The 25,573-nt window shown below is 35.1% G+C and overlaps 2 protein-coding genes across 2 annotated transcripts in view; one reads left to right on the top strand and one right to left on the bottom strand.

Annotated features, from left to right (window-relative positions):
• wwox (WW domain containing oxidoreductase) overlaps positions 1–11,646 on the top strand; it is a 286,614-nt gene extending 274,968 nt beyond the window's left edge. Inside the window, exon 9 of the mRNA XM_048159581.1 lies at positions 11,620–11,646. Coding sequence (XP_048015538.1) covers positions 11,620–11,631 — 12 coding nt within the window. The 3' untranslated portion in view covers positions 11,632–11,646. The remainder of the gene's footprint in view (positions 1–11,619) is intronic.
• mafb (v-maf avian musculoaponeurotic fibrosarcoma oncogene homolog b (paralog b)) overlaps positions 1–25,573 on the bottom strand; it is a 101,410-nt gene that overhangs the window by 13,387 nt on the left and 62,450 nt on the right. The window lies entirely within an intron of this gene.

Below are 25,573 nucleotides of genomic sequence, written 5' to 3' on the forward strand. Positions count from 1 at the left end.
GGGAGGGCGGAGAGACCAGAGGAGAAGTCGTACCTGTCATGCCTTTCAAACAAAAAGAAAAACGAGCGCTCGGCCCCGAGTACAATTATTCCCTGCTGTCTGGAGATTCATCAGAGAGAGAGAGAGAGAGAGAGTGGCGGAAAAACTGCGGAAAGAAAAATCGAGAGTACCAGAAATCGAGCGAGAGCAGAGAAAGGAAGTAGACGGCCATCGAGGAGAGATAGAGAGAGCCAGAGAGGGGAGGTAAAAAAGGCGAGAAGAAAGAGGATTTGTCAGTGTGCTTTAGTGGAAAGCTCACAGCTAAAGGCTGAGGTGGCAGTAATGAAACATTCATAATCGGCACAGACACGCTTCAACACACTCGCTGACACACTGTTTAAGCACTGCCGCCACTCCAAGGTCACTCACACACACACCTGAGAACAACCAAGACCGAGCAGTCTGAACGCCAGCGCTCTCTCACACACCCACACGCACAGCTGCGGCTCAAGACACGCCGTTCCCAAACAGGCCGGCCACAGGATTCCTTCTCCGGGAGGCATGAGTGGTGGACTGATCCATGATCAGTCAATAGATGAATGAAAAATCACCTTTTAACAACCAACTATTTCTTTCTTTTTCTTCTGTTTACTCGTTACAGATTTTGTTTAGCATGTAAACAGGCCAGTGTTCAAATCCACACATACAACACAGTTTTTACTACAAAAAAAAAGAAAAAAAAGAAAACACGTTTTGTCTTTTGATGACTCCTTTTGTGCTCCACAGGGGGGAAAAAATGTCAACCGTTTCAAGTGAAAAGAGGCTGGGTAAATGATGACAGAAATCTCAGTTTAAAGAAAAAGATCTGAAGATATTGATGCGAATGTGTTTTCTTCCACAACTTTTTAGACCTTTTTTATTAATTAATTAAAATAAATAAATAAATAAATAAATAAAAAAAAAAGATTTTGTATTTTTAACAACTAAAATTACTGATGAATAAAAATAAAATAAATATTTTTTAATTATTTATTTATCAGTCATTTTAGTTGTTAAAAATACAAAAACATATTGGTATTTATTTATTTATTTATTTAAATTGCACTCAAAATCCACTTGGCCCAAACATGCCAGGGGTACTTGGTAGGGTTCTGAAAAAAATAAATAAATAAATAAATAAACGAAAAATAAATATTAAAAGTGTGTGTATATATATATATATATATATATATATATATATATATATATATATATATATATATAGGCACTTGAGGCAGAACAAGAGGTAGATGTCAAACCAAAATGTATTCAGACACCTTGAACATTTCATTCATTAATTCAGTTTATTCACTATAGTTTTTATAAAAATGGTAATAAAATATGACAAGATCTCAGAGATAAACTGTGTCAGAAAAAAAATGAACTATAGTGTCCTGCACCCACTAGTAAAAATATATCAGAAATGTCTGAATAAGTTTTGGTTTGACTGTATTAACAGCTAGATGTGTATGTTCCTGCACAGCACTCAACTGTTGACTATAGTTCACATGTCAGGATTTCTCTACATCTTCTAGCGCAGTGATTGTCAACCAGGGGTCCGAGCTCCTCTAGGGGGCCTCAGCAAACTTTCAAGATGACTTAAAATGCTTTTAAAAAAGACATAACCAGCATCAAAATAAGCTAAAACCAGCTTATTTTATTTGCTTTTAAGAACCAGAATTCCTCGAGTTTCGGAAACAGTGTACAGCGGGGGTCTAAGAGTCATAAAGGTTGAGATCGACAGATTTTGTGATATGAATGAGTGTTCAACACGTTAAACAAGTGTGAACCGAGACATTACGCTGAGGAGAAACAGTTGCAATAACAGCCTGTTTGATGGTAAGGGTCAGAGAGAGGCCTGGAATTAGTTATGGAAAACTAAATGACCACACTTTTGGTGCAAGAAACCTTGAACAACATTATAAGTGAAATAATAAAATGCTATTAAAGTGTATATAATATGCTTATTTAATTTTTGAGACACTGTTTTTCTCTCTGTCACCTGCCTCTCATTAGATCTTGTGTTAGGAGCCGCTCCTGCCGCCATCTTCTGTCTTCAAGCTCATTTTTCTCTCTTTATACGTTTCTGCAGTGCTCCAATCAATATCTATCAAAGATATTACATAAATAGATTTGTCACCAGCACATAGAGATGCAGCAATTTAATCGTTGGAATAGTTGGATTGGATTTTTTTTTTAAAGCAATCTTTGATTATTTACAGAGATGCATTTTAAAATTGTTAAGGCCAAATTTTATATTAAAGTCTGTTGTCTTACTGTTGTTGTGGTGTTCCTAGTAAGTGAGAAGAGTTTCAGTACACCCAAGAAAAGAGATATTATACGGGTATGAACGCCAACACATAGTGATGCAGCAATTTAAATGGAACAACTGAATGACAAAAAAGATGAAATGGAAAATGCTGTCATCATTTACACCGCAAATGTTGTTCCAGACCTGTATAACTTTCAGTTTCTCCACAAAAGGAGAAATTAGGCAGAATCTAAGATGTTCTTTACCATAGAATGAAACTGTGAGCATCAAAAAACATAATATGACTCATGCATTATATTTCATACAACAGCTTTGTTTGAGAAAAAAGGTTGGTTTTTACAATGCTTTGAATATGCATTTCAGTTGGTTCCTCACACAAAAGCTATCAAATGGCTTTAGAAGACTTGGACTTCTGCTCATGAGTCATATGGACCTCTTTTATCATAGTTTTATGCACTTTGTCGAGTCCCCATCCACTTTCAGTGTGTGAAAGAGCAGCATGAACATTCTGTTAAACATCTCCTTTTGTGATCCACAGCAGAAAGAACGTGGCAAAGGTCTGAAGCAACACGAGGGTGAGGAAATACTGAGAGCGTTTCAATGTTCCTGTGAACAAACCCTATAAAGCAGCTTGTTAAAACTAGATGAATGTACTGCACCAGGATAATTAACCGTTCTCTCACCCTCACGAGTCTCTCTATCTTAATCTGTTATTAAACCGCAGTCGAGGAGTCTGTGTTGGTCCATCTCTTGGCTGTTTTCTGCGTTATTTAATGATGTCTGTGAATAAGTTTGAGCCGTTAAATACTCGGCGTGTTTGCGTTCGGTCCTGAGGCGAACACTATGCTCAGCAAACTCGGCTTTGAAGTGCTAAAGCCCCTCAGCGGGAGCCCTTAACTAAAGAAAACAACCCAAACAAGACTAAACAAGAACCAAACTAAAGAATTAGCTTTACCGACAACAGCTATTTACAGTGGCTAACAGAAAACAAAAGCAGCTGCGACAGGAACGTGTCTGCACTCACTCCATGCTGTAGATTAGCAGCTCAAACTCACTGTGAATGAATAATTTATCCTCATCTCCTGTATATGAGAAACAAATCATGAGAAATCACTCTGTGTACCGCGGCTGCTGTTAACACAAAAAAGGCAGTGATTTGATGTGATGTGTAACAAAATAATATTATATTACAAACAAAATATTCTAATAATGTAATACTATAATAGAATTTATTTTTAAATGAATTTACAGTAATTTTAGTAACGCTGCCAGGCAATATAACAGTGAACAATCATTATGTGACTAACAGTGCTGGATAGTAACTGATTAATCTGCAATCTGGCTTATATAATCAGATTTCTAAAATTAAAGTCAATAATTTTATCCCTTAAAACTCTTCTTTGATCACCAAAATGACAAATAAACTTTTTTTTTTCTTGAAAAAATATAATTTTCACGCCTTAAAATAGCTTGAATGTAACTCTACACCTTTGCCTCATTTAATATACGTGGTTCTATGAATATGCAAATTAGCCCCGCCTCCACTCACTCGCACCGGCTCAGAGATCCACTCGTTGAAGATCACACTTTGACGTGATTGGTTATAAGGTAGTTTGTAATGTCAGAAACACCAGCAGTTTCAAACCATGTTTTGAAAACGATCTTTGGTTCATTGGACTTTTAAGGAGAAAATACTCAGCTGAATGATTTTGAACATGGTTTGTCTTAAATCGTATTAAAAAATACCATACAGACATATAAACAACATTAAAAACTTGATTTTCACCACAGGGGGACTTTAAGTACTTGTAATTAGATTATATTACATTTGAAGATATATCATGTAATCAATAAAAAGTAACTGTAGTCTGATTACAAGTATACTTGTAATCAGACTACAGTTACTTTTTATTGATTACATGATTACTTAATATTCACAAAATGGTAGTAAATTATTCATATTTCACTCATATTTCATTTGATTCTCCCAAATTCTTTTTTTTTTTTCCAATTATGCATATTTCACTCATATTTCATTTGATTCTCCCAAATTCTTATTTTTTTTTTCCAATTATTCATATTTCACTCATATTTCATTTGATTCTCCCAAATTCTTATTTTTTTTTTCCAATTATGCATATTTCACTCATATTTCATTTGATTCTCCCAAATTCTTATTTTTTTTTTTCCAATTATGCATATTTCACTCATATTTCATTTGATTCTCCCAAATTCCTTTTTTTTTTTTTTTTTTTTCCTTTCTAAAAAAGCATATTGCTTAAATATGTTTGGAAAGTCTTCATAAACAAGTACAATGTTTTTTTAGTAAGTGTTTTATTTCGATTGTTTTAAAATATTTAACATTTTTAAGATTTAATTAATTAATAGCAGTGCTGTCAAACGATTAATCGTGATTAATCGCATTTAAAATAAAAGTTTGTTTACATAATATATGTGTGTACTGTTTATATCACACACACACAGACACACACACACACACACATACATATATAAATGATATATAAATATACATGTATACATGTAAATATTTCTTGAATAAATACATTTATGTGTGTATTTATATATATACACATAGTAAATATACACAGTACACACAAACTTTTATTAATCACGATTAATCGTTTGACTAATTATTATCTTTTCATCAGTTTACAAACCTGCAGTTGCTACACAAACCCCAGTTTGAGAAAGACTGACGTTTAATGCACTTCACATTGACGATAATAACAAAAAGTGAAATACATTTTCTTTCCATTTGCATTTTTATATTAAAATGCTACACAATTATTCTATTCAAATCAGTGTGATAAATGAGTTTGTCCAAAACTAATCTGATTATATTACCTAAAATGTGTAACCCAATGGATTACGTTACAAAGTATATATATATTTTTTTTTTTTTCATGTAATTTGTATTCAGTAATGGATTACAGTTAGTAATTAATCAACACTGATGGCTGATGAATATTTGGTGACATCAGCGTATCTGTCACAGATGTGTGAATATTGCATATTTATAATGGCTCATCCAATCGGACTTTACTATACACTGTATAAACTGAAGAACAAAACAGGAAGGAATTTGGTGTTTGTGTTAAATTTGATGAAAAATACGCATTGCACGTTATGTTTTGATTTTGAAATGTTGCTCTTAACCCTTTTTTATTTCTAGAATCTGGTGTATTTCAGAATGAAACTGGAGTTAAGGGACTTGATTGAATCCATCAGGATTTGATTGGATATCTTTGTATATAAAGAGGGTGACGTCAGCGAAAACTACAATTTTCTGAGCCAAGCTTTAAAAGTTATCAAATACATTTTTTTTTGTTTTTCTTCTGAATAAAATGCACAGATGAATCTTGCACAATAAATCAAGGAATGTAAACAGGGTCGATTTGTGTATATTTAGTTAAATATTCACTTAACGAAGTCCATGAATGATGCATCCACCTATGCTACATCTCTGTAGCTCGGTGTACTGGTCATCTCCAATCCCCCCTCGACTCCCCCTTCCTCGTGCTTTTGATATATAATTCATCCAAAACATATTCCACTAATAAGCCGTATGATCATTCTGTTGACGGCAGTATATTAATGTGGATGCAAACAGTGGACATCAGCGTTTCTGCGAGTTGTGTTCCAAACATACAGCGAGTTTCCCGTCTACGGAAAGCCAGTTTCTCGCGTCTTTGTGCAAAACCCGATACTCTCGGCAAATAAACCGCAACAGCCGTGACGGATCTTGCAAGGTTCAAACAAACTCATCAGCTATTGTCTATAACAGTAGGGCCGCCTGGGCGACAAACAATGGGATCCATATGTTGATGAATTTCTGAGCCATATGTGATAAATAAAAAATGAAAAATGAAAGACGGAGGAACAGGCAGGCGTGGCGAGATGAATCTGTCTGTCCAGAAGGCGAGTGTTGCGGGAAACAGGTTTGCGAGGCGCTGGCGAGCTGCAGGAGGGACGGACGGAGAGGAGAGGAGAGGAGAGGAGGTGGGGGTCTTTCCGAGCGTCTGCTATCCCGGGGAATGCAAACGAGCCAATCTGCTCGACTTCGTACAGGAGACGAGTGAAAAAACAGAGCGTGCGCGGCGGGATTGTCAGGTGGTGACGGCACTCACACAAACGGCTACCTAATGACTCGATTTATTCAAATGCCGCCCAGTTCCTCCTAATGGTGTCTTCCAGCTGCATTTCCACTCGCACGCTCGCTCTCTCTCTCTCCCAGCCTGAGTGAATGTGGCGTTTAAGGGCCCTAATCCCTCCGAGGGGCCCTTGCATCTCGACACCGCTACCCACGGGAACTCGAGTGTTGCTCAAGCATCTGATCAGTTTCAAAAACAGCTGCCAGATCCGTCCAGATCCCGCTAACAAACATCCCATTCGCGCTCTGACAACAGCGGTCGCTAGCTGCGGGAGAGCTCTGAGAGAGAACATGGAATACAAGCACACTGTCTACTTAACATTAATTATCATGTTTTAATTCATGCTAATAATATTATTTATTAATTAAATAATAAGAATGACTAAATATTTGAAGAATCTAAAAGGCTTTATAATATAAGCTTAAACTTACTAAATAATTCTAACTCTAAAATTATTATATTTGTATTATGTTTTTGCAATTTTTCTGTTTACAACTGTAAAGCTGCTTTGAAGCAATCATTATTGTATAAACACACACACACATATATATATATATATACACACTCTGAAAAAATGTGTTGGCTCAACAACAACAACAAAAAATTAATGCAACTTTTTTGAGTTATGACAACTTTGAATGAATTTACGTTCAACCAACAAGCTACAATGACTTGACGTAATAATTTGTAGCATAAACACAAAATCACTTCAACTACTAGTTGTAGCCCTGGAACCAATTAATCTGATCTACTTCAGTTCAAATCAACAGCTATCATAGCACATGCTAACACAACTTATTTAACACGTATATTTAAAGGGTTAGTTCAACCAAAAATGAAAATAATGTCATTTATTACTCACCCTCATGTCGTTCTACACCTGTAATACCTTTGTTGATCTTCAGAAAATAAATTAAGATATTTTTTGACGAAATCCGATGGTTCAGTGAGGCCTGCATTTCCAGCAATGTCACTGAACCAGATCCAGAAAGCTACTAAAGATGTATTTAAATCAGTTCATGTGACTACAGTCGTTCAACCTTAATATTATAAGTGACGAGAATATTTTTGTGTGCCAAAAAAACAAAATAATGACTTTTCAACAATATCTAGTGATGGGCGATTTCAAAACACTGATTCGAAGCTTTATGTATCTTTTGTTTCAAATCAGTGGTTCGGATCGTGTAAACGAAGCCTCGTTTAATGAAATCACGTGACTTTGGTGCTCTGAACCACTAGAGGCCTCACTGAGCCATCGGATTTCATCAAAAATACCTTAATTTGTGTTCTGAAGATGAATGAAGGTCTTAAGCCCAGGATACACTGCACGATTTTTTGCTGTCCCAGACGAAAGATTGAGATCGTTAAACAATCGTGGCGATTTCTGTGATCGTAGCTCTTAATCGGTCGTCTTATATCGTACAGTGAGAGAGGTTCAAAGACGGACATTTCCTGGTCTTGCGACCAAAGATAGCCTACTGACAGTGTCAGAAATTCAGCATGATCAGCGCACAGTGTGTTTGCTGCTACGACCTACGTCTACTGACCACAGTGACCAGCCAATAAAAATGCGACATGAAATCAAAGTGACATGGCGCTAAAACTAAAACTGCCTCTAGCTCTTTTCCCTTCTTCTTTAGCCGCTTCCTTTTTTTCCCAGCGCACATAAAAACTACAACTGCCAAAGTGTGATTCAACATGGTCTTTTTGTTTACCACTAGCGCATGCTGATGACGTTTTATTCTTCTATAGAAACTTGCATAGTAGCCTACGAGTCAACAGGGGTCCTCATCCTACAGTCTACATGCATGTTGTACCCAAGTTTAGCACAGTGTGATAAAGTAATGATCTTATGGGACTGCTAAAATCGAGCAGTGTATCCCAGGCTTTACGGGTGTAGAACAACAAGAGGGAGAGTAATAAATGACATAATTATTTTTGGGTGAACTTACCCTTTAATGAACAAGTAAGATATTACTTATCACTGGCATTAGCGCAGTCATTAGAGTCAATGTAGTGTTTAACTTCATGTATCTATTCTTCAGCACAATGGCAAACTCTTTTAAATGTCAAACATTACAGCATTAAACACTAACAGGTCTTTCCCTTCACTAAAACAAATAAATTAACACTTAATTTCAACATTTATTCTCCTTATCCAGTGCTATGCAAAGCATGCTGGGAACTAGAAATCCACTGCCTAATTTCTGAAGTTATCAAGACAATTTCTTTAAGTTACTACAACTTATTTAAAAAAAAAAAAAAGGCAGTTAACTCAGAAATTTGAGTTTGAATTACAGACGATATTAAGTTGACCTAATGATCAACATTATTATGTCAACAGAACTCAACAAAATAATGTTTGCAACTTAAAAGGTTTAATTAAAACAATAAATTCATTTTTTTTTTAAACTTTTTCAACAATGCATTTATTTAAGTTGTGGTAACAGATCCCCTGAATTACTGTTTAGAGTAAATATAAACATACTAATTAATACTAATACTAATTAATAATTAATAAATGGAAATCAAGGCTGTGTTTGGAAAGAAATACAACCATACTACATATAAAATAAGTGTGTGTATATATATATATATAGTGTGTGTGTGTGTGTACAATATTATTTACTATTTAATTAGTAAGCATTTACTTAGTTATTATCTTTTAGTTATTATAAGGAAATTATTAACAGATCACAGTCAAAAAAGTGATGTTATAAACATTCGTGGCTTATATTACTTCCAGTTCATTCATCACATTGCAAATAGAAGGTCGGGTCAAGCACATTGCATTGTGGGATACAGTATTCCACTGAGTAAGATCTGTATGTTGCACATTTGATGAAATCTGCACAGTAAACACTTCACAGTGCAGTCCGTCTGCACAGCACGTTTCAGCGTCACCTTCGAGGGCGTGACTGTTTTCTCCTGTTTACAAAAACGTGGAACAAAATCGTAAATATTCAACATTTGTCTTTGAGCTCACTTGAAAGCGCTGATCTGTGACGGCAGATTTTCCTGTATGATAGAAACGGAAAAAAACAATGTATGTTTGAAATCGGTGTGCGGGAAATAAAGGCATGAAATAAGCAATTGTATAACACAAAGAGAAAAAAGCATTAACCGCAGCGGTGGGTTTGTCGTAGGCGGGGGCGATTGCAATCGGGAGATCTTCTACATGAGATAATCTAATTCCCCATAATCCCTGGGCAAATATGACTTCAGCTAATCTCTGCATCAATATTTGGCTTTCGTTTTTAATTATCACATCAAACAGAGTGGAGTAGGCCCAGCGCGAGAGTGATTGCTAAGCCGCAGAACAGTTCTAGTGTTGTCCTGTTTGCGCGGTATTGACATTTGGCAACATGCACAGAGAGACACGGGTCGCTGACCAAACCCCAAACACTCTCCTCGCTTTTCCTCAACTTCCCTGTGATTCCGAGTGGAGTTCGTATAACTACTACGCTGCTGCCTTGACAAATCTGAACGCTTACCAAGCCTTACAGACAGAAAGAGAAAACAGGCCAACAGAAGTCTCGTCGTCAACTGGATCCCACTGAAGTGTTCACAAAGAAAACAGATGGACACACTACATATGTCTCCGCAGAAAGTTTCCAGACTCAGCAAGTCCCGCAAGCTCCGTGATTTACACGGCCGGAGGATTTATAGCGCTTCCAAAGAACATAATAACACTTGCAAACATAATAATCATCTGGAGAAATAGAGAAAAAAATCTCTGCCTTTGTTATCTTACAATTACCATTGTGTATTTTATTGCATAATGGGTCTCAACAGTGCAGTTAATGGTATTACTGGCATAAGACCAGCACTTGGCTTGTAAATAAACATAATGGCACTTTTTAATAAATTACTTCACCTCGACACAACAATAATTTAATCACCCTTATGAAAGAGGGACAGGTTGACAATGCTGGATTTATGATCTTATAGATTAGTCATCATCATTACTCTTGGATCTGTAATATATTTCTCAGATGAATTTGCTAATGTGCCGTCTCTGGCTAAAATGAATATTGGCCGGCCAGCGCGCTCTTAAAATGCTGGACCGCGTTCAGGCAGAGGGATGTGTTTCATATGGTCAGATCGCAGGCCTCGCTGGTGCTTGGCTTTGCATTTACTGCGTTTGATTTAAGCAGCCTTGCTTTTACCAGAAAATACTGCTTTTATATTATGTGTTCTGCATCTTTGAGACTGATAAAAAGGGGCGAGAACCACTTTTTGGCCTCAAAACATTTTAAATGGAGGCTTTTGCGTTTTACAATTTTTGTGACACTGTGAGCTATATTTGATATTTGGATAGTTATTTAAAAAAATCATAAAAATGTAATTATTTATAAAATAATTTTAGAATTAAATTTAAGAAATTTAAGAAATTTAAATTTATTATTAATTGATTATTTTTCATTCTTTTATTAAAGAATAATGTATGGTCATATTTTTTTAAAATATACACACACACACACACACACACATATATATATAATATATATATATATTTGTGTATATATATATATATATATATATATATATATATATATATATATATATAGATTATATATTACACACTCATTATTAAAAGTTTGGGGTTGGTAAGATTTGTTTTATTTTTGTTATATATTATTCTTTTGTGACATTATAAATGTCTTTACTGTCACTTTTGATCAATTTAATGCATTCTTGCTGAATAAAAAGTATTAATTTCTTAAAAAATAAACATTTGAATGGTAGTGTATATTCAAAATACATTTTTTTTTTTTTTTTTTTTTAAACGCTGCTGTAGTTTCTTTACATAATGAATAGTTTTCAAACATCTAACGTCTGTGTGGTCAAATTATTGACGAATGCATGAAATGCTTTGCAGTATAATTCTGCTCTCTCCTTTGAGTTATAAGCTGTGTTTTATGAAGGGCAGGTATTTTAATGACTTGATATGGAAGCTAACATTGATATCGACTTCTGACTGATGGCACGTCAGCAAAATTTCATGGCGTGGAAACTCTGCATTTTTTTTGCAAACGTGTTAACGTATGGATAAACTAAATATAGCCGAGCGTTTCATGGAGGTGGATTGGGTTTCATCCTGCTCACACACACATGCCCTGAATGATAAAGGTGACCTGATGGCTTTGATTTCAGCAGATTGATTGAACCAGGAAGAGAGACAGAGACGGCGAGAGGTCAGCCTTCCCAGGACTGCCCAGACCTGCTGACTACCACCTAGCGCACTTCAAAACGTCTGTGCCAACAGATCAACACAAACACACACTTCTGGACCTGAATGGACAATGACAATACTTTAGTGCTTGACAGATACGCACAACTTCTCCACATTCCAGAGGCGTTTTGCTTGAATTTGTCACATAATGGAAGTGAAATGCATTGTTAAACCATTTCACATTGACTTTGCAAACTGCAATAAATAAATAAATAAATCTGAAAAACAAACAAAAAACTTTAACCTAAAATCTTGATATATAAAATGTTTGAACCACTCGTTTATAGTATCTGCATCTATAAAACACATACAGCTTAAATATGACAAATGTCAAGGTAATTACTGATCGCTCACTGTGTGTGTTTGGGACAAAACACTGACAGATTATAACTTAATAAGAGGTTTCAATTAAGTAAACCTGTAAGGTCCCTTCACACCAAGAACGATAACAATAAAGGATAACTAGATAACTATATCAGCATCCACACTAGCAGAAGATATCATTCAGTTTATTCAGTTTTGTCGCCTGTCTCTTTAAATGCTCGAGCTCTTTAAAGCAGGATGGATTCTTATTGGCTGTCAATGTTTTTATTGTTCATCAGCTGAAAAAAATAATTCTGAAAGTGTTTCCAATGATATCATTCCTCTGTGCTGTTATCGCTGTGGTGCTGTAGTCTGCTGTTCTTTTATTTTTAGAAATATATCTTTATCGTTATCGTTCTTGGTGTGAACTAATAAATAAATGACATGCTTTCACACAGAAAATGTGTGTAAAAGTTTTTTTTTTTTTTTTTCTTTTAGTCAAGCATCCGTCACATTCATACAGCTGAGGCGGTTCTTAGATGCTCTCGGTGCAGGACGTATGAATACATGATTTCACATCACTCTGTCACATGACTCCAGATCACTTGCATTTCCTGTTTATGTTCTGACTGATCAACATGAGTCTGTTGGTGTCCAATTACCCATGATGCACTTGCTCAATTAAATCATTCATGAAAGCATGAAAACAAACAAGACTGTCTGTGATTGAAGCCTGTGTCACTATATAAAAAAATCACATTGATATTTAATTAGTTGATTAATGAATTATGTCATTATTTTTCCCATGTAAAAAAAAAAAAAAAAAAATATATATATATATATATATATATATTTAAATAGACATCAGATCCTTTCTTTGTGCAGTACACTGTACTTCAAATATAAAACAGCAGGTTTATAGTCATGTTTCTATAATCTAACAGGTGTTGATAGGGTGTCACAGACATCATCACAGTTTGACACACTGATGCATCTGATTGGCTGATTAATTAAATCATCTTCAGCCATTAGCATGAGCTTTAAGACCCTGTGTGATGACAGTCATGTCCGGCAGTGTGTCCGTGACACTGATCCTCCTCAGTGGCTCTGATTAAAGAAGAGCCTGTTAAAGTGTGTGTGTGTCTGTGAGTCAGAATAAAGTCAGCGATCGGACGGATGAATGAAAACTCTTTTATTAAACACTTTACTGCACAACGTCACGTATTAACCGCTACAAACCAGCTGAAAATGTTTCAAATGTCACATCTTACCACTATCATTCTTTAAACTACAGATTTTATAAAGTTATTTGAATTCCACATTGGGGTGTCACACACACACTGGGCCCTATTTTAACAATCTACACACATGGTCTGAAGCTCATGGCACAGGTGCACTTAGGGCGTGTCCGAATCCACTTTTGCCAGTTTAACGACAGACAAAATGGTTGGTGTGCCCGGTGCATGGTCTAAAAGGGTTGTACCTAGTCTCTTAATGAGTAATGGGAGTGTTTTGGGCATAATGTGCAATAAACCAATCAGAGTCTCATCTCCCATTCCCTTTAAAAGGCCAGTTGTGCTCACGCCATCACAGACTGCTGTTTACATGCCGAAATTTGCAAGTGGAAAGACTGAACACTTCTCCAGAGAAGAAGAATCCTTTTTTTCTCAGAATTGTGTGATTTAAACTCAAAATTGTGAGTTATAGGCCTAAAGTGAGATAGTCTTATAAGTCAGAATTGTGAGATATAAACTCACAATTATGAGAACAAATGTCAGTCTTTTCCCCCTCACAACTGGACATTATAACACGCAATTGCGAGTTTTTATCAAGTAATTCTGACTTTATATCTCACATTTCTGACTTTACACCAATCATGCATAACATTATGACCACCTTCCTAATATTGTGTTGGTCCCCCTTTTGCTGCCACACTCAAAAAAATAACTTGTTGGTCTAACTTAATTCAATTATGACACCTATTTCCACACAGTTGAACTGATTTATTTGAACTTAAGATAGGTTAATTGTACTGATGAGTAAAATTCATGCTAATTGAATGAGATCACACCAGTTTCATTTGACATATTCTGTGAATGTTTCCTGAACATAATTCATTCTTGTTGATCCAACCAGTGCTATTGCAATTCAGACTGGTGCCCTTGTGCAGTGTTGCTCAAGTTTTCTGCACTTTTAAGGAAATGGAAAGACCTGTTAGTGTTTAAGTGTTTAATGTTTAGTTATTTTGAACATTTAAAAGAGTTTGTAGCGTATATATATAAAACATTTTTTGTTACCATCATGGTGAAGATGTGCGCTTGTGCTTAGGTTGTGAATAGCTGTTGTACACAGACATACATGTTTCATGACCATTGAGAGGGATAAAGCTGATGACCATATGTAGACTGTGTAAATTATGTGCTGGTCCTCAAACTAATTTATTTATATTTCTATAAAAACTAAACTAAAATATCACTTTTTCATATGCTAAGTAACATTTATAGCATGCAAGTAATGATCAGGTAAAGAACTTCTCATCACTGGCTTTAGCACAGTTAAAGCTTGTTGAGAACAACATAGATTTATTTCATGCAGCCACCCATAGCCTAACCACAAGGTCTACACTTCAGCATAATGGTAACCTCAAAAAAAATCGACATAACAAACTCTTTTAAATGTCAAATATAACTGAACATCAAACTTTAAAAGGTATTTCCCTTTACTAAAAACACATTAAACAGCACTTAAGTTCATCATTTACTGTCCTGATCTTTCCCTACGCAAAGCATGCTGGGAACTAGAAATCCACTGCCCAGTTTCAATCAATGCAACATAAATGATTCATGTCGTCCCAACACAAATGGTTTAGGTTAACCTAACATTTTGCAAATTTAATTTCATTTAACATAATACAATTGAGTGCAAATGCCAATTAAGTAAAAAACTAAAGATTTGTGTTGGTTCAGCTTATTTTATTTAAATAAACTGAACAAGCAGCTAGAATCATTTTTTTGAGTGCAAAACAGCCCTGACCCGTCAAGGCATGGACTCCTCTAGACCCCTGAAGGTGTGCTGTGGTATCTGCACCAAGATGTTAGCAGCAGATCCTTTAAATCCTGTAAGTTGTGAGGTGGAGCATCCATGGATAGGACTTGTTTGTTCAGCACATCCCACAGATGCTCCATTGGATTGAGATCTGGGAATTTGGAGGCCAAGTCAACACCTCAAACTCGTTGTTGTGCTCCTCAAACCATTCCTGAACCATTTCTGCTTTGTGGCAGGAGCATTATCCTGCTGAAAGAGGCCACAGCCACCAGGGAATACCGTTTCCATGAAAGGCTGTACATGGTCTGCAACAATGCTTAGGTAGGTGGTACGTGTCAAAGTAACATCCATGGCAGGACCCAAGGTTTCCCAGCAGAACATCGCCCAAAGCATCACACTGCCTCCTCCGACATGCCTTCTTCCCATAGTGCATCCTGTTGCCATGTGTTTCCCAGGTAAGCGACGCACACGCACCCGGCCATCCACGTGATGTAAAAGAAAACATGATTCATTGGATCAGGCCACCTTCTTCCATTGCTCCATGGTCCAGTTCTGATGCTCACGTGCCCACCGTTCAGTGGTGGACAGGGGTCAGCATGAGCACCCTGACTGGTCAGCCCCATACGCAACAAACTGTGATGCACTGTGTATTCTGACACCTTTCTATCAGAACCAGCATTAACTTCTTGAGCAGTTTGAGCTACAGTAGCTCATCTGTTGGATCAGACCACACGGGCCAGCCTTCACGCCCCACGTGCATCAAAGAGCCTTGACCGCCCATGACCCTGTCATGTATGATTCGCTCAACACCTACTTTGAGTTACACTGTATAATGAATCACACCGGAAGACTCATAGCTTTGACGTCAGAGGTAAACTTTGCATTCCTTTGTAGTGGGTAGAAGAATTTCAAAATCAAACTATATTAGGATCATTGATGATGATTGATCTTAATTTGCATGTTAATGTAATGCAGTGGGATGTGTTTATATGCTCGGCAGGACCGGGTAATAGTAGAGTCATTCACATGCAAGAGGCATATTTTAGTATGAAAATAACACTAAGGAGTTGGGATTACTCTCTCATTTTACGTGTTAGATTATAATTGCATTCGCAGGAATTCATCACTTTTTATGTCTTATATGTGAATATAACAAGTTATGAATAATATTATGAATTATAGATGGCAAAATCAGGGAATTATGAGTAACCACTTTACTGAAGCACACATGAAGACATGCTTGAGGAAAAAAGGTTATGAATACTGAATTTGTTCTGGGCAGTGCAAGGAAAAAGGAAAGGAAACAAAATAAGTAACAAAAAGACTGATGGGTGGAAAAAGAAAAGGAAAAATAAATAAATAAAAAGGTGAAGAAAAGGCAAAACTCTTAGTACAGAAAGACACTGAGATGCACACAAGCAAAAGCAAACAATAAATCACTATCACACACTCCTGGTGTAAGAACACCCACACACAGTGTGTGTGTGTGTGTGTGTGTGTGTGTGTGTGTGTGTGTGTGTGTGTGTGTGTGTGTGTGTGTGTGTGTGTTTGCTGTATAAATCATGCTGACATCAGCGTCGGTGGAAGTTGTGCCGTAGCCGCGTGCTGAAGTCCTTCAGCGAGACAGACGGAGAGAGAGAGAGAGACAGGAACAGGAAACACGAGTGAAAGAGAGAGAACGGGGGAGATGATCACTTCGACCTGGGATAACCGATTCCCGTTTCATCATTCCATGACATTCCGTGACATTTAAAAAGCCATTAACGGCCAGTGGCCGTCGGTCCCGCGCATCTTCCTGCACAGAGACGGAGGCCCGCGTCCGGTCGCCGCAGATAATGTGATCATGTGTGGCTGGATTCACTGATTACACTGACACCACCGACGACACGGCTCCAAAAATACTGGACGAATATAGAATACTGTCAGCTCGTTTAGACGGCGTATTGTATTGTGATATGACCGCAAGAAGGGGCTACATTTATCACAAGCATTACAAAAGTACCATGGTGGAAAAAAACAAACAAACAAACTAGCCGAGTGTATTTTGTTAAAGTTAGACAGGCAGTGAAAAAAAATAAATTGATGTAAGTACACTCATCTTCTCAGAAATACTTCTACTTCAGTAGTTAAATCATAAGTTAAATCAAGTAATAAGGAAAGTCCCGATGACAGTGACTAACTTTATGATTGATGCCGCTTGTGTGACCATCATTTGTCGTAACACAATCTCATCATTTCCCTGTGACTGACGTGTTCATGCTGATAAGCACCCGATGGAAACAATGCAGCACAATCTATTCGGATCTTTTTGTTTCTGCACTATAATTTGTGAACACTGTCTTTAACCAGTCCTCTATTTCTATTTCTATTAGCTGGTTGTAGTTCTGTCTGCTCTGGCCGGACAGGTGCGTGTTTATATGTTACAATGTGTTACCTGACATTAAGCTATGTTACATTCTGCTACACTATGCTATTATGTCACTTTATTATATATATATATATATATATATATTGTCTCAAAAAAATGAACACTTTATTTTCGTCTGTTACATGTTACATGTACTTACTACAGTAATAACAGCATTATAATTACAAGCAACTTACCCTACTACAGTAAGTACATGTTGTTAATTAATATTACTCAGTACTGTATAAGTACACTGTAAAAATAAAATAAAGTGTAACCTTTTTCAATCATGCTACATTATGCTGTTGTTACATCATTGTGTTACGCTGTTACATGCATTGATGTGATGTTACATCCCTTCACCCGTTACATTATGTCGTGTTATATTATGTCACGTCATTTTGTTGCATCATGTTGAATTGTTCATTGTGTTATTTTATGTTGTGTTATGTTGCGTTTCATTGTATTTGTTCTGTTACGACGCCACATTGTTTTCACTTTGTTACATCGCTTTGTATTGTATATTGTTGCATTATGGTATGTTCCATGATATGTTGTGTAATGTTGCACTGTATTTTCCCTACATTGTTACATATTTTAGTTACATTAAGTTGCACTGTATCTTGTGTTGTGTTATTGTTATGTTGTCTTACATTTGTTTCATATGTTTCATAAGGCAGCATCCATTTAATAATTTTAATAAATATACAGGTTATCTGCAGATATGAAGAAGTTAAATTTAAGACTTTTTAATACCACCTCACATGAAATTTAAGACCAAATCTGTGATGGAAACACACACACACACATTATATATATATGTGATCAGCTAGAGCCACGTCCCGGCATATATATTTATATATTTTATCACATTAAAAGATATGTCATATATTGTAATAATAATACATACTATTGTTCTGTAAAAATAAAAAGCAGCATTTAATAATCATGATAATAATTAATATAATAATATAATATATTAAATGTATAAATAGAATTGGTATTATTAAAGTACCTGCGAAATGTTTGGAAACAACTATTGATTTTAAAATAAGTCCCTTCTGCTCACCAGGGCTGCATTTATTTGATCAAAAATACAGTAAAAACAGCAACATTGTGAAATATTCTTACAAATAAAAAGTTTTCTATACTTTATAAAAAATATTTTATAAAATGTAATTTATTCCTGTGATCATTTTCAGCATCATTACTTCAGTCTTCAATGTCACATGATCCTTCAGAAATCATTACAATTTGATTTGATGCTCAAGAAACATTTCTGATATTATCAGTGTTGAAAACAGTTGTGCTGCTTATTTTTTTTGTGGAAATGGTGATATTTGTTAGTTTTCTTTGAAAAATAGGAAGTTCAATGAACAGCATTTATTTGAATTATATACGATTCTAATGACTAATAATGCGTTCCCAAATGCAAATTTAAGCGTCACAAACAAAGAAGCATTTACAGTTAATAGAAAATGAAAACACAGCACTGCTACAGCAAGCATGCAGCGCGTCAGACTATTATTTATATAATTACATCACGGCCGTTGCAAATTATATATTTAATACCACCATTCATAAAAAAGTTACCGAACACGTTTCCGCGTTGATTCTACTCGCATTTGGCGCGTTGACCCATTTGAACTCTTTTAGGGTCCGTTCATATGTCGCGTCTAAAAACGCATGGAAAACGCGTCGGCGCCGCTTTCTCCTTTCCAAAGCGCTCGGGCGCTGCAGTGGCGTCTGCCGTTACTAAGCAACCATGAGCCGCGCTCTCCATGACGAGCTTGTTTCAGCAAAGGATATATGGATTTCCAGCACCGAAAATCACTTGCAGTAGCTTTGCCACAGCAGATTTATTTAAAAATGTGTGTCCGTGTACAACTCTGATCAGATATTCCTACATCTTTGCTGATCTTTGTCCTGCAGATGGCGCCTCGCGCAGCGCTGGACCATTCCGTCGGTGACGTATGAGAAAACATAAAACATAACATACATAAAACATTTTTGCGGTAATGCAACAAAAAATATTTAAGACCTATCGAATCTGAATTTAAGACATTTTAAGACTTTTTAAGGCCTTTTATTAGGAAAAGTAAATTTAAGACTTTTTAAGGAACCGCTGATACCCTGATATAATAATTTACACTGTATGATATTATTGCATCCTGTTAATGTACAAAAAATACGGAGGTGCAAATAGTATCTGCCAATATAATTAATATTTACTATTAATGCACAGAACTGATACTCGCTATTTTCACCTAGTGTAAATAGCATATCGCTAAGAAAATGCTGCTGATGTCACTTAGTGTAAATAGTCGCTCCCTAATTATAATGAATCTGTGCTTTATTTATTTATTTAAACCGTACTTGATATATATATATATATATATATATATATATATATATATATATATATCATAATATATGAAATAAAGAGTTCACTTTCATGACTGTTTCTAAACACTTACTGTAAGTACACTTTTAAAAAGTGCACTTTGCAATCAAATTAAATTAAATTAATTTGTTCAGTTCACATTTGAAATCATGTTTTGATTTTTTTTATGTGTTTTGATGTGCTGACTAACATACTTAAGCACACTTACTTAGTATTTTAACTATAGTGTGTTATTAAATATTACATTTAGAGTTAATGGTAACACTTATTTTACAGTGTCCTTGTTGCATATGTTACATGTACTTACCATAGTAATAACAGCAAATTATGCATAATTACATGCAACTAACCCTAAACCAAACCCTAATCCTACCCTAACCCTATAGTGAGTACATGTTGTTAATTATTATTACTTACTTAATTATATTGTAACATGGATACCTTAAAATAAAGTGTTAATTTATTTAAAATGTACTAAATTGCAACTTCATTAAATGCACAAGTACAAATAGCCTGTATTTAAATACAACATGACACATACTTTAATATAATTTCTGTTGAATTGTGTATTTTAGTTTACCATAACTGCTTGTCAATACATTTGACAATAGAATTAACCACAAAATACAATAGAATTATGAAATTACAAATAAAGTCCTACTTTTGTGGGTCAAAAACGCACCCTAAAGTTACAGTCGCATTTAATATGAATTTATACTATAATACATTTTCATTTCATTGTTAATGAATATGCAATTAAGTGTCTGAAAACATTACATTCACTTTTTCACAAGGGCTATTAGTCCTAAATACTGTATGCAACCTATTAACACTGCACTCTTGTCTTCATGCATTTGTTTTTGTGATATTTATGTAGATCAAGAAGTTTTCAAACTCTCCGAGCTGTCATCGTCACGTCAGAGATGTGCGATCAGTCCGCTCTCAGTTTGAATGACAGATGGATGGTGATAGGATCTCAACACCGGTGTTAATGAACAGCCATCAGTCAGTGCTGTTCCTCAAATCACGGCATGGCCATTACTTCCTGTCTCATGTGACTAATCATGATGTGCGATGGATCACAGAGATCAGGGGGAGAATCTGGTCACACATGATATAATGCTGACATTAATCATGACAGTGAAAAAGCCACAAATTGCAGAGATGATGAGTTGTTTGTACATTGATGTGGCCTAGTGGTTGAAGATCTGAACACTTCAAGACTCGATCTGCGAACGCTTACCACTGAGTCATTTTAGATGACTCCAAAGGCCGATCGTGGCATGCGAAATTTGAATATGCGGAAAGAGCTGTGGTGGAGGGATTTTTTTTGTGGATTATGATGAAATTTTAGTCTGTTCTTCCCACAGAAGCAATCACGCGACATCAAAAGTCTTGTAAAGTAGAACGTAAGACTATTTTAATGTTGATTTTTTGGGTGTTTTTGATTTTTTTTTAGCTCGACAGCTCCAGTCCCCATTCACTTTCACTGTACGGAAAAGAGCAGCATGAACATTCTGCTAAACGTCTCATTTTGTGTTCTACGGAAGAGGAAAAAAATCACAATGAAAGCTGATTTTGGGTGAATCATTCTTTGAAGCCGTATTATTTTATGTCAGATATTCCTCTGAAACATCCAATAACACACAGCTCACATGACCAAAGAAAAATCCCCCAGAATTCCTGCACAGCACCATGAAATACGGCACATTTGCGCGTCTGACAGATGTACAGCGGTGAGCATTGTATAGGATTAACTACACGTACGATACAGTAATTACATACGCTACAGCCTTTCATACACGCGCGTCGAACGTAAACACTATTTATAGCTGCTAAGCATATTAATTTATGAAGCTTTATTGTTTAGCACACAAGCCGTGCCGTCCGAGAGCCAATAATGTGCTTGACCATACAGCCACAGTGAGCAGATAATTAATGTGAGTATTGATATAATTAAACTCTAATTTACAGGATAAATAGGCCTCATTTTACTCCAGTTAACTGTCTGTTTTTAGATAAACAATTTTGAGCGATTAACTTTCTCTCATGCAAATGGTGCGCGCTCAATAAAATGTTTTATGGGAGAGTTGAGACGTAAGAGCAAATATGTGTTTTCTTAAGTGTTGAAAAAGACAGCAGGGTGATGAAGAGCTTTCTGCTGTTTCACCTGAAACACTCGCTAGCTGAAGCTGAAGCAGCTAAACCTCAAACACTCTGATAAACAGATCAGTGTGTGTGTGTGTGTGTGTGTGTGTGTGCGCATAACAGTTTTTCTTTTCGCTGACTTCAGTGAGGGTAAATCTGCAATATCAAACAAACGCCTCCATTTACTTCCCTTTTTTACTTCATACTTAAGCAGTAAAACATAAATCACATCTTTTTCAGATAATACTAATGCAAAAAAAAAAAAAAAAAAATCTAAATCATTATTTTTGCATTGTTTTACAGTAAAATAATATCCAAAAACTTACTTAAAACAAGATACACGTACTTGATAAGAAAAATGCATAAGATTTGCAAAATCTTGAATTAAGTAAATATTTTCTTATGCTGTTTTGCAAAAAGTTTAAAAGGTAGGTTTCATTAGTTAACATTAGTTAATGTGAAATAACAATGAAAAGTACTTCTTAATGTAAATATCAACATTTATTAATAAATTTTTTAAGATCAAATGTTATATCTTAGTCAATGCACTGTGATCTAACATGAACATTAACATTAACAAAGGTTTATAAATGCTGTAAAAGAGTTTGTTCACTGTTAGTTAATGCATTAACTAATGACAAAAAATGAGACCTTGTTGTGTAAGATGTTACTGTTTCAGCATAAACCAGAAACCACTGTTGATTTATTCTTAAAACACGCATTAACTGTGTTTTTGAAAACAAGTTTTAATATGTTATGGCATTTTGGTTCTTTTTGTCTTGTGTTACAAAAATCAGACAAAAATCTGATTAAGAAAATCATATGAGTGTAGATTCACAAAAACACCATAACAACACAAGACAGTGAAACAACATACGATAAAAATGACACACAGATGTGATGACAGACAGACAGATGTGGATACGTCCAGTGATTGATGAATAAAAGACTCAACAGGCCGGCGTTTACACTCCATAATTCACTCCCTCCCTCGCTGCCACTTTAAACCTGACGCTGACAATATGACAAAACCTCACCAGTAACTCGTCTTCTTATATTAGTCTGTTATTGCTGGTGATGCTAATGAGATTTTCATTTATTGACATGTTATTTGTGTTAAATAAAAAATATATGTCGAGCAGTAACACAAGTGCGCACAGCTATACACCAAAAATAATTTTAAAGACCGCTATTTATTTTTAGTACTATTTTTGATCAATTTTTAATTATTACACATGCAGTTTTTATTAGCTCAATTTTACAGACCTTTTATTTTTTATTATTTTTTTATAATTATTTTTGACCCATTTTTAACTATTATACATGCAGTTTTTATTAGTTCAATTTTATAGATCTTTTATTTTTGATTATTATTTTTGACCAATTTTTAACTATTATACATGCAGTTTTTATTAGCTCAATTTTAAAGACCTTTTATTTTTTACTATTTATTTTTGATTATTATTTTTGACCAATTTTTAACTATTATACATGCAGTTTTTATTAGCTCAATTTTAAAGACCTTTATTATTATTTTTTAGAATTATTTTTGATCCATTTTTAATTAGTATGCATGCAGTGTTTATTAGCTTTTGTTTGAATATTTGCAACAAAAAAATCTAAAATATATATACTGTATATACAAACTTATTTTATTTCAGCTAGATAGCAAGTCAGTATTTTTGTTTAGTTTAAGCTGATATACTAAAATAATAACATACTAAAACTTAAAAAAAAATGATATGGACGTGTGTGTGTGTATATATGTGTGTATGTATGTGAAAAAAAACTTTGTTGAAAAGTGAAAATATAAAAATAAAATCTAATTCAACATATAAAAACTATAAAACTATAATACTAAAATAACACTGGCCGGCTGGAGGAAGATTGTTGAATGCAAACTGACATCGACTTGATAATTCTAGAAAACTCTATATCCACTGGTTAGATTTTGGTCCTGCAGTTTTGTGCTGAAAGAACGATAGTTGGTCAGTAAATCCTGATGAATTGTGCGGTGTGAATATTCATAGGCAGGTGTTTGGTGACCTTTAGAGATGGTCAGTAATACCAGTGACCTTCATCGTGATGTTCGTGTGTAAGTGTACAAAATGAGCCCTGACAAACTCTCTCAGCGCTAATAAAGACTTATAACAAACATTTCTCTGTGGTCGCACACACAAACACGCACTGCATTCCTGCACATTCACAGCAGTTCATGTGTTCGTTCAGTGTTTTATGAGCTAATATTGACGGGCGCTGCTGTCTGTGCTGCTCTCTGACGCCGCGCGACACTGCCGCCGGATCTCTTCTGCCCTTTACCGTGTTTGCTTATCAGATGTGATATGACTCTAGCGAGATCATGTGTCAAATCAAAACCAGACTGAGCTACATTTGACATCATCAGCTGGGTCAAAGGTCAGTGACACACACAACTGAAATTGTGTTTAGGTTTTTCTGCAAAAGAAACAAAAACAGTCTGAAAAAAAAGGGAATCTGCTCATTCTTTAGAGAAAACTTTAGGTCATTTTGATATGATATTGAAATGACATGATTTACGTTGCTGTTTTGTTGTTTTCACCATTGTTTCTTGCACCCCAAGCACTTTAATATTAATAAAGATGGATTTTTAAAGATTTCAACTTTTGCTTTTTGTTTAATAATGATTCCAACTTTGTTGGAAACTTCGTAGCAGTCATAACTGATTTTTGCAACTTTTCAAATGATTTAGATTTTTTAATGTTTTTGGTTTGTTTCACCCTTATCCTCAATTTTAAAATATGAAAATCATCATTTTCAATCATCATTAATATTAAAGACTTTTTTCCCCCAAAAAATCTATATAATCTAAAAAAAAGAGTAAAATATTCATTGAGGAAAAAAGTTGTATATAAAACAAGGATTATTGGAATATATTTTACAACAAAATACTAATTCAGTTTTTCTGCTTCAAAATCTAACATTTAATTCAACGTGTTGCTTGCCGTTTCTTTTGCTGTAGTTATTTGTGAAATTTAGTAGCAGTTTCTGAGTGAAAATTGTTTCAGAGTAAATCCTCACCATTTTGTTTTTTAGTTGCATCATTTCCAACACAACAAACTGTTTTACCGCTAAGAAAGTTTGATCAAAAGTTAGTGTGTTTGTTTACCAGGGAGATGAAATATAAGATGTGTGAAGAAAAAAAAGTGAGGTGAATATCATTTGTTGGCGGCAAAGATTCACTGCAAAGGAAAGCAAGAAAAAAAAGATGATTTTGAAAGAAAAACTGCAAAAAAAAGATCCGCTTCCTCAGTGTTTCTGTCTTGTTTTCCAGCACAAATATATGTAAACATTCTTAAATCAAGATACATTTACTGGAAAAGCAAAAAGACTGAAGATATTATGTTTTGTTTCTGAAAATAAATAAATAAATAATGAAAGAAAATTAAGAAAAAAAAAAAAAATCTGCCAATGGGGTCAGAAAAATCAAATAGTTTTCCCTTTAAATTAAGTTTGTTTTAACCCCATTGGCAGTAGTTTATGTATTTATTTCAGAAAACAGAATCTCTAAAGCAAGTTTGCTTCTCAAGTA

This window comes from Megalobrama amblycephala, linkage group LG15, assembly GCF_018812025.1.
Source record: "Megalobrama amblycephala isolate DHTTF-2021 linkage group LG15, ASM1881202v1, whole genome shotgun sequence".
Taxonomy (NCBI): domain Eukaryota; kingdom Metazoa; phylum Chordata; class Actinopteri; order Cypriniformes; family Xenocyprididae; genus Megalobrama; species Megalobrama amblycephala.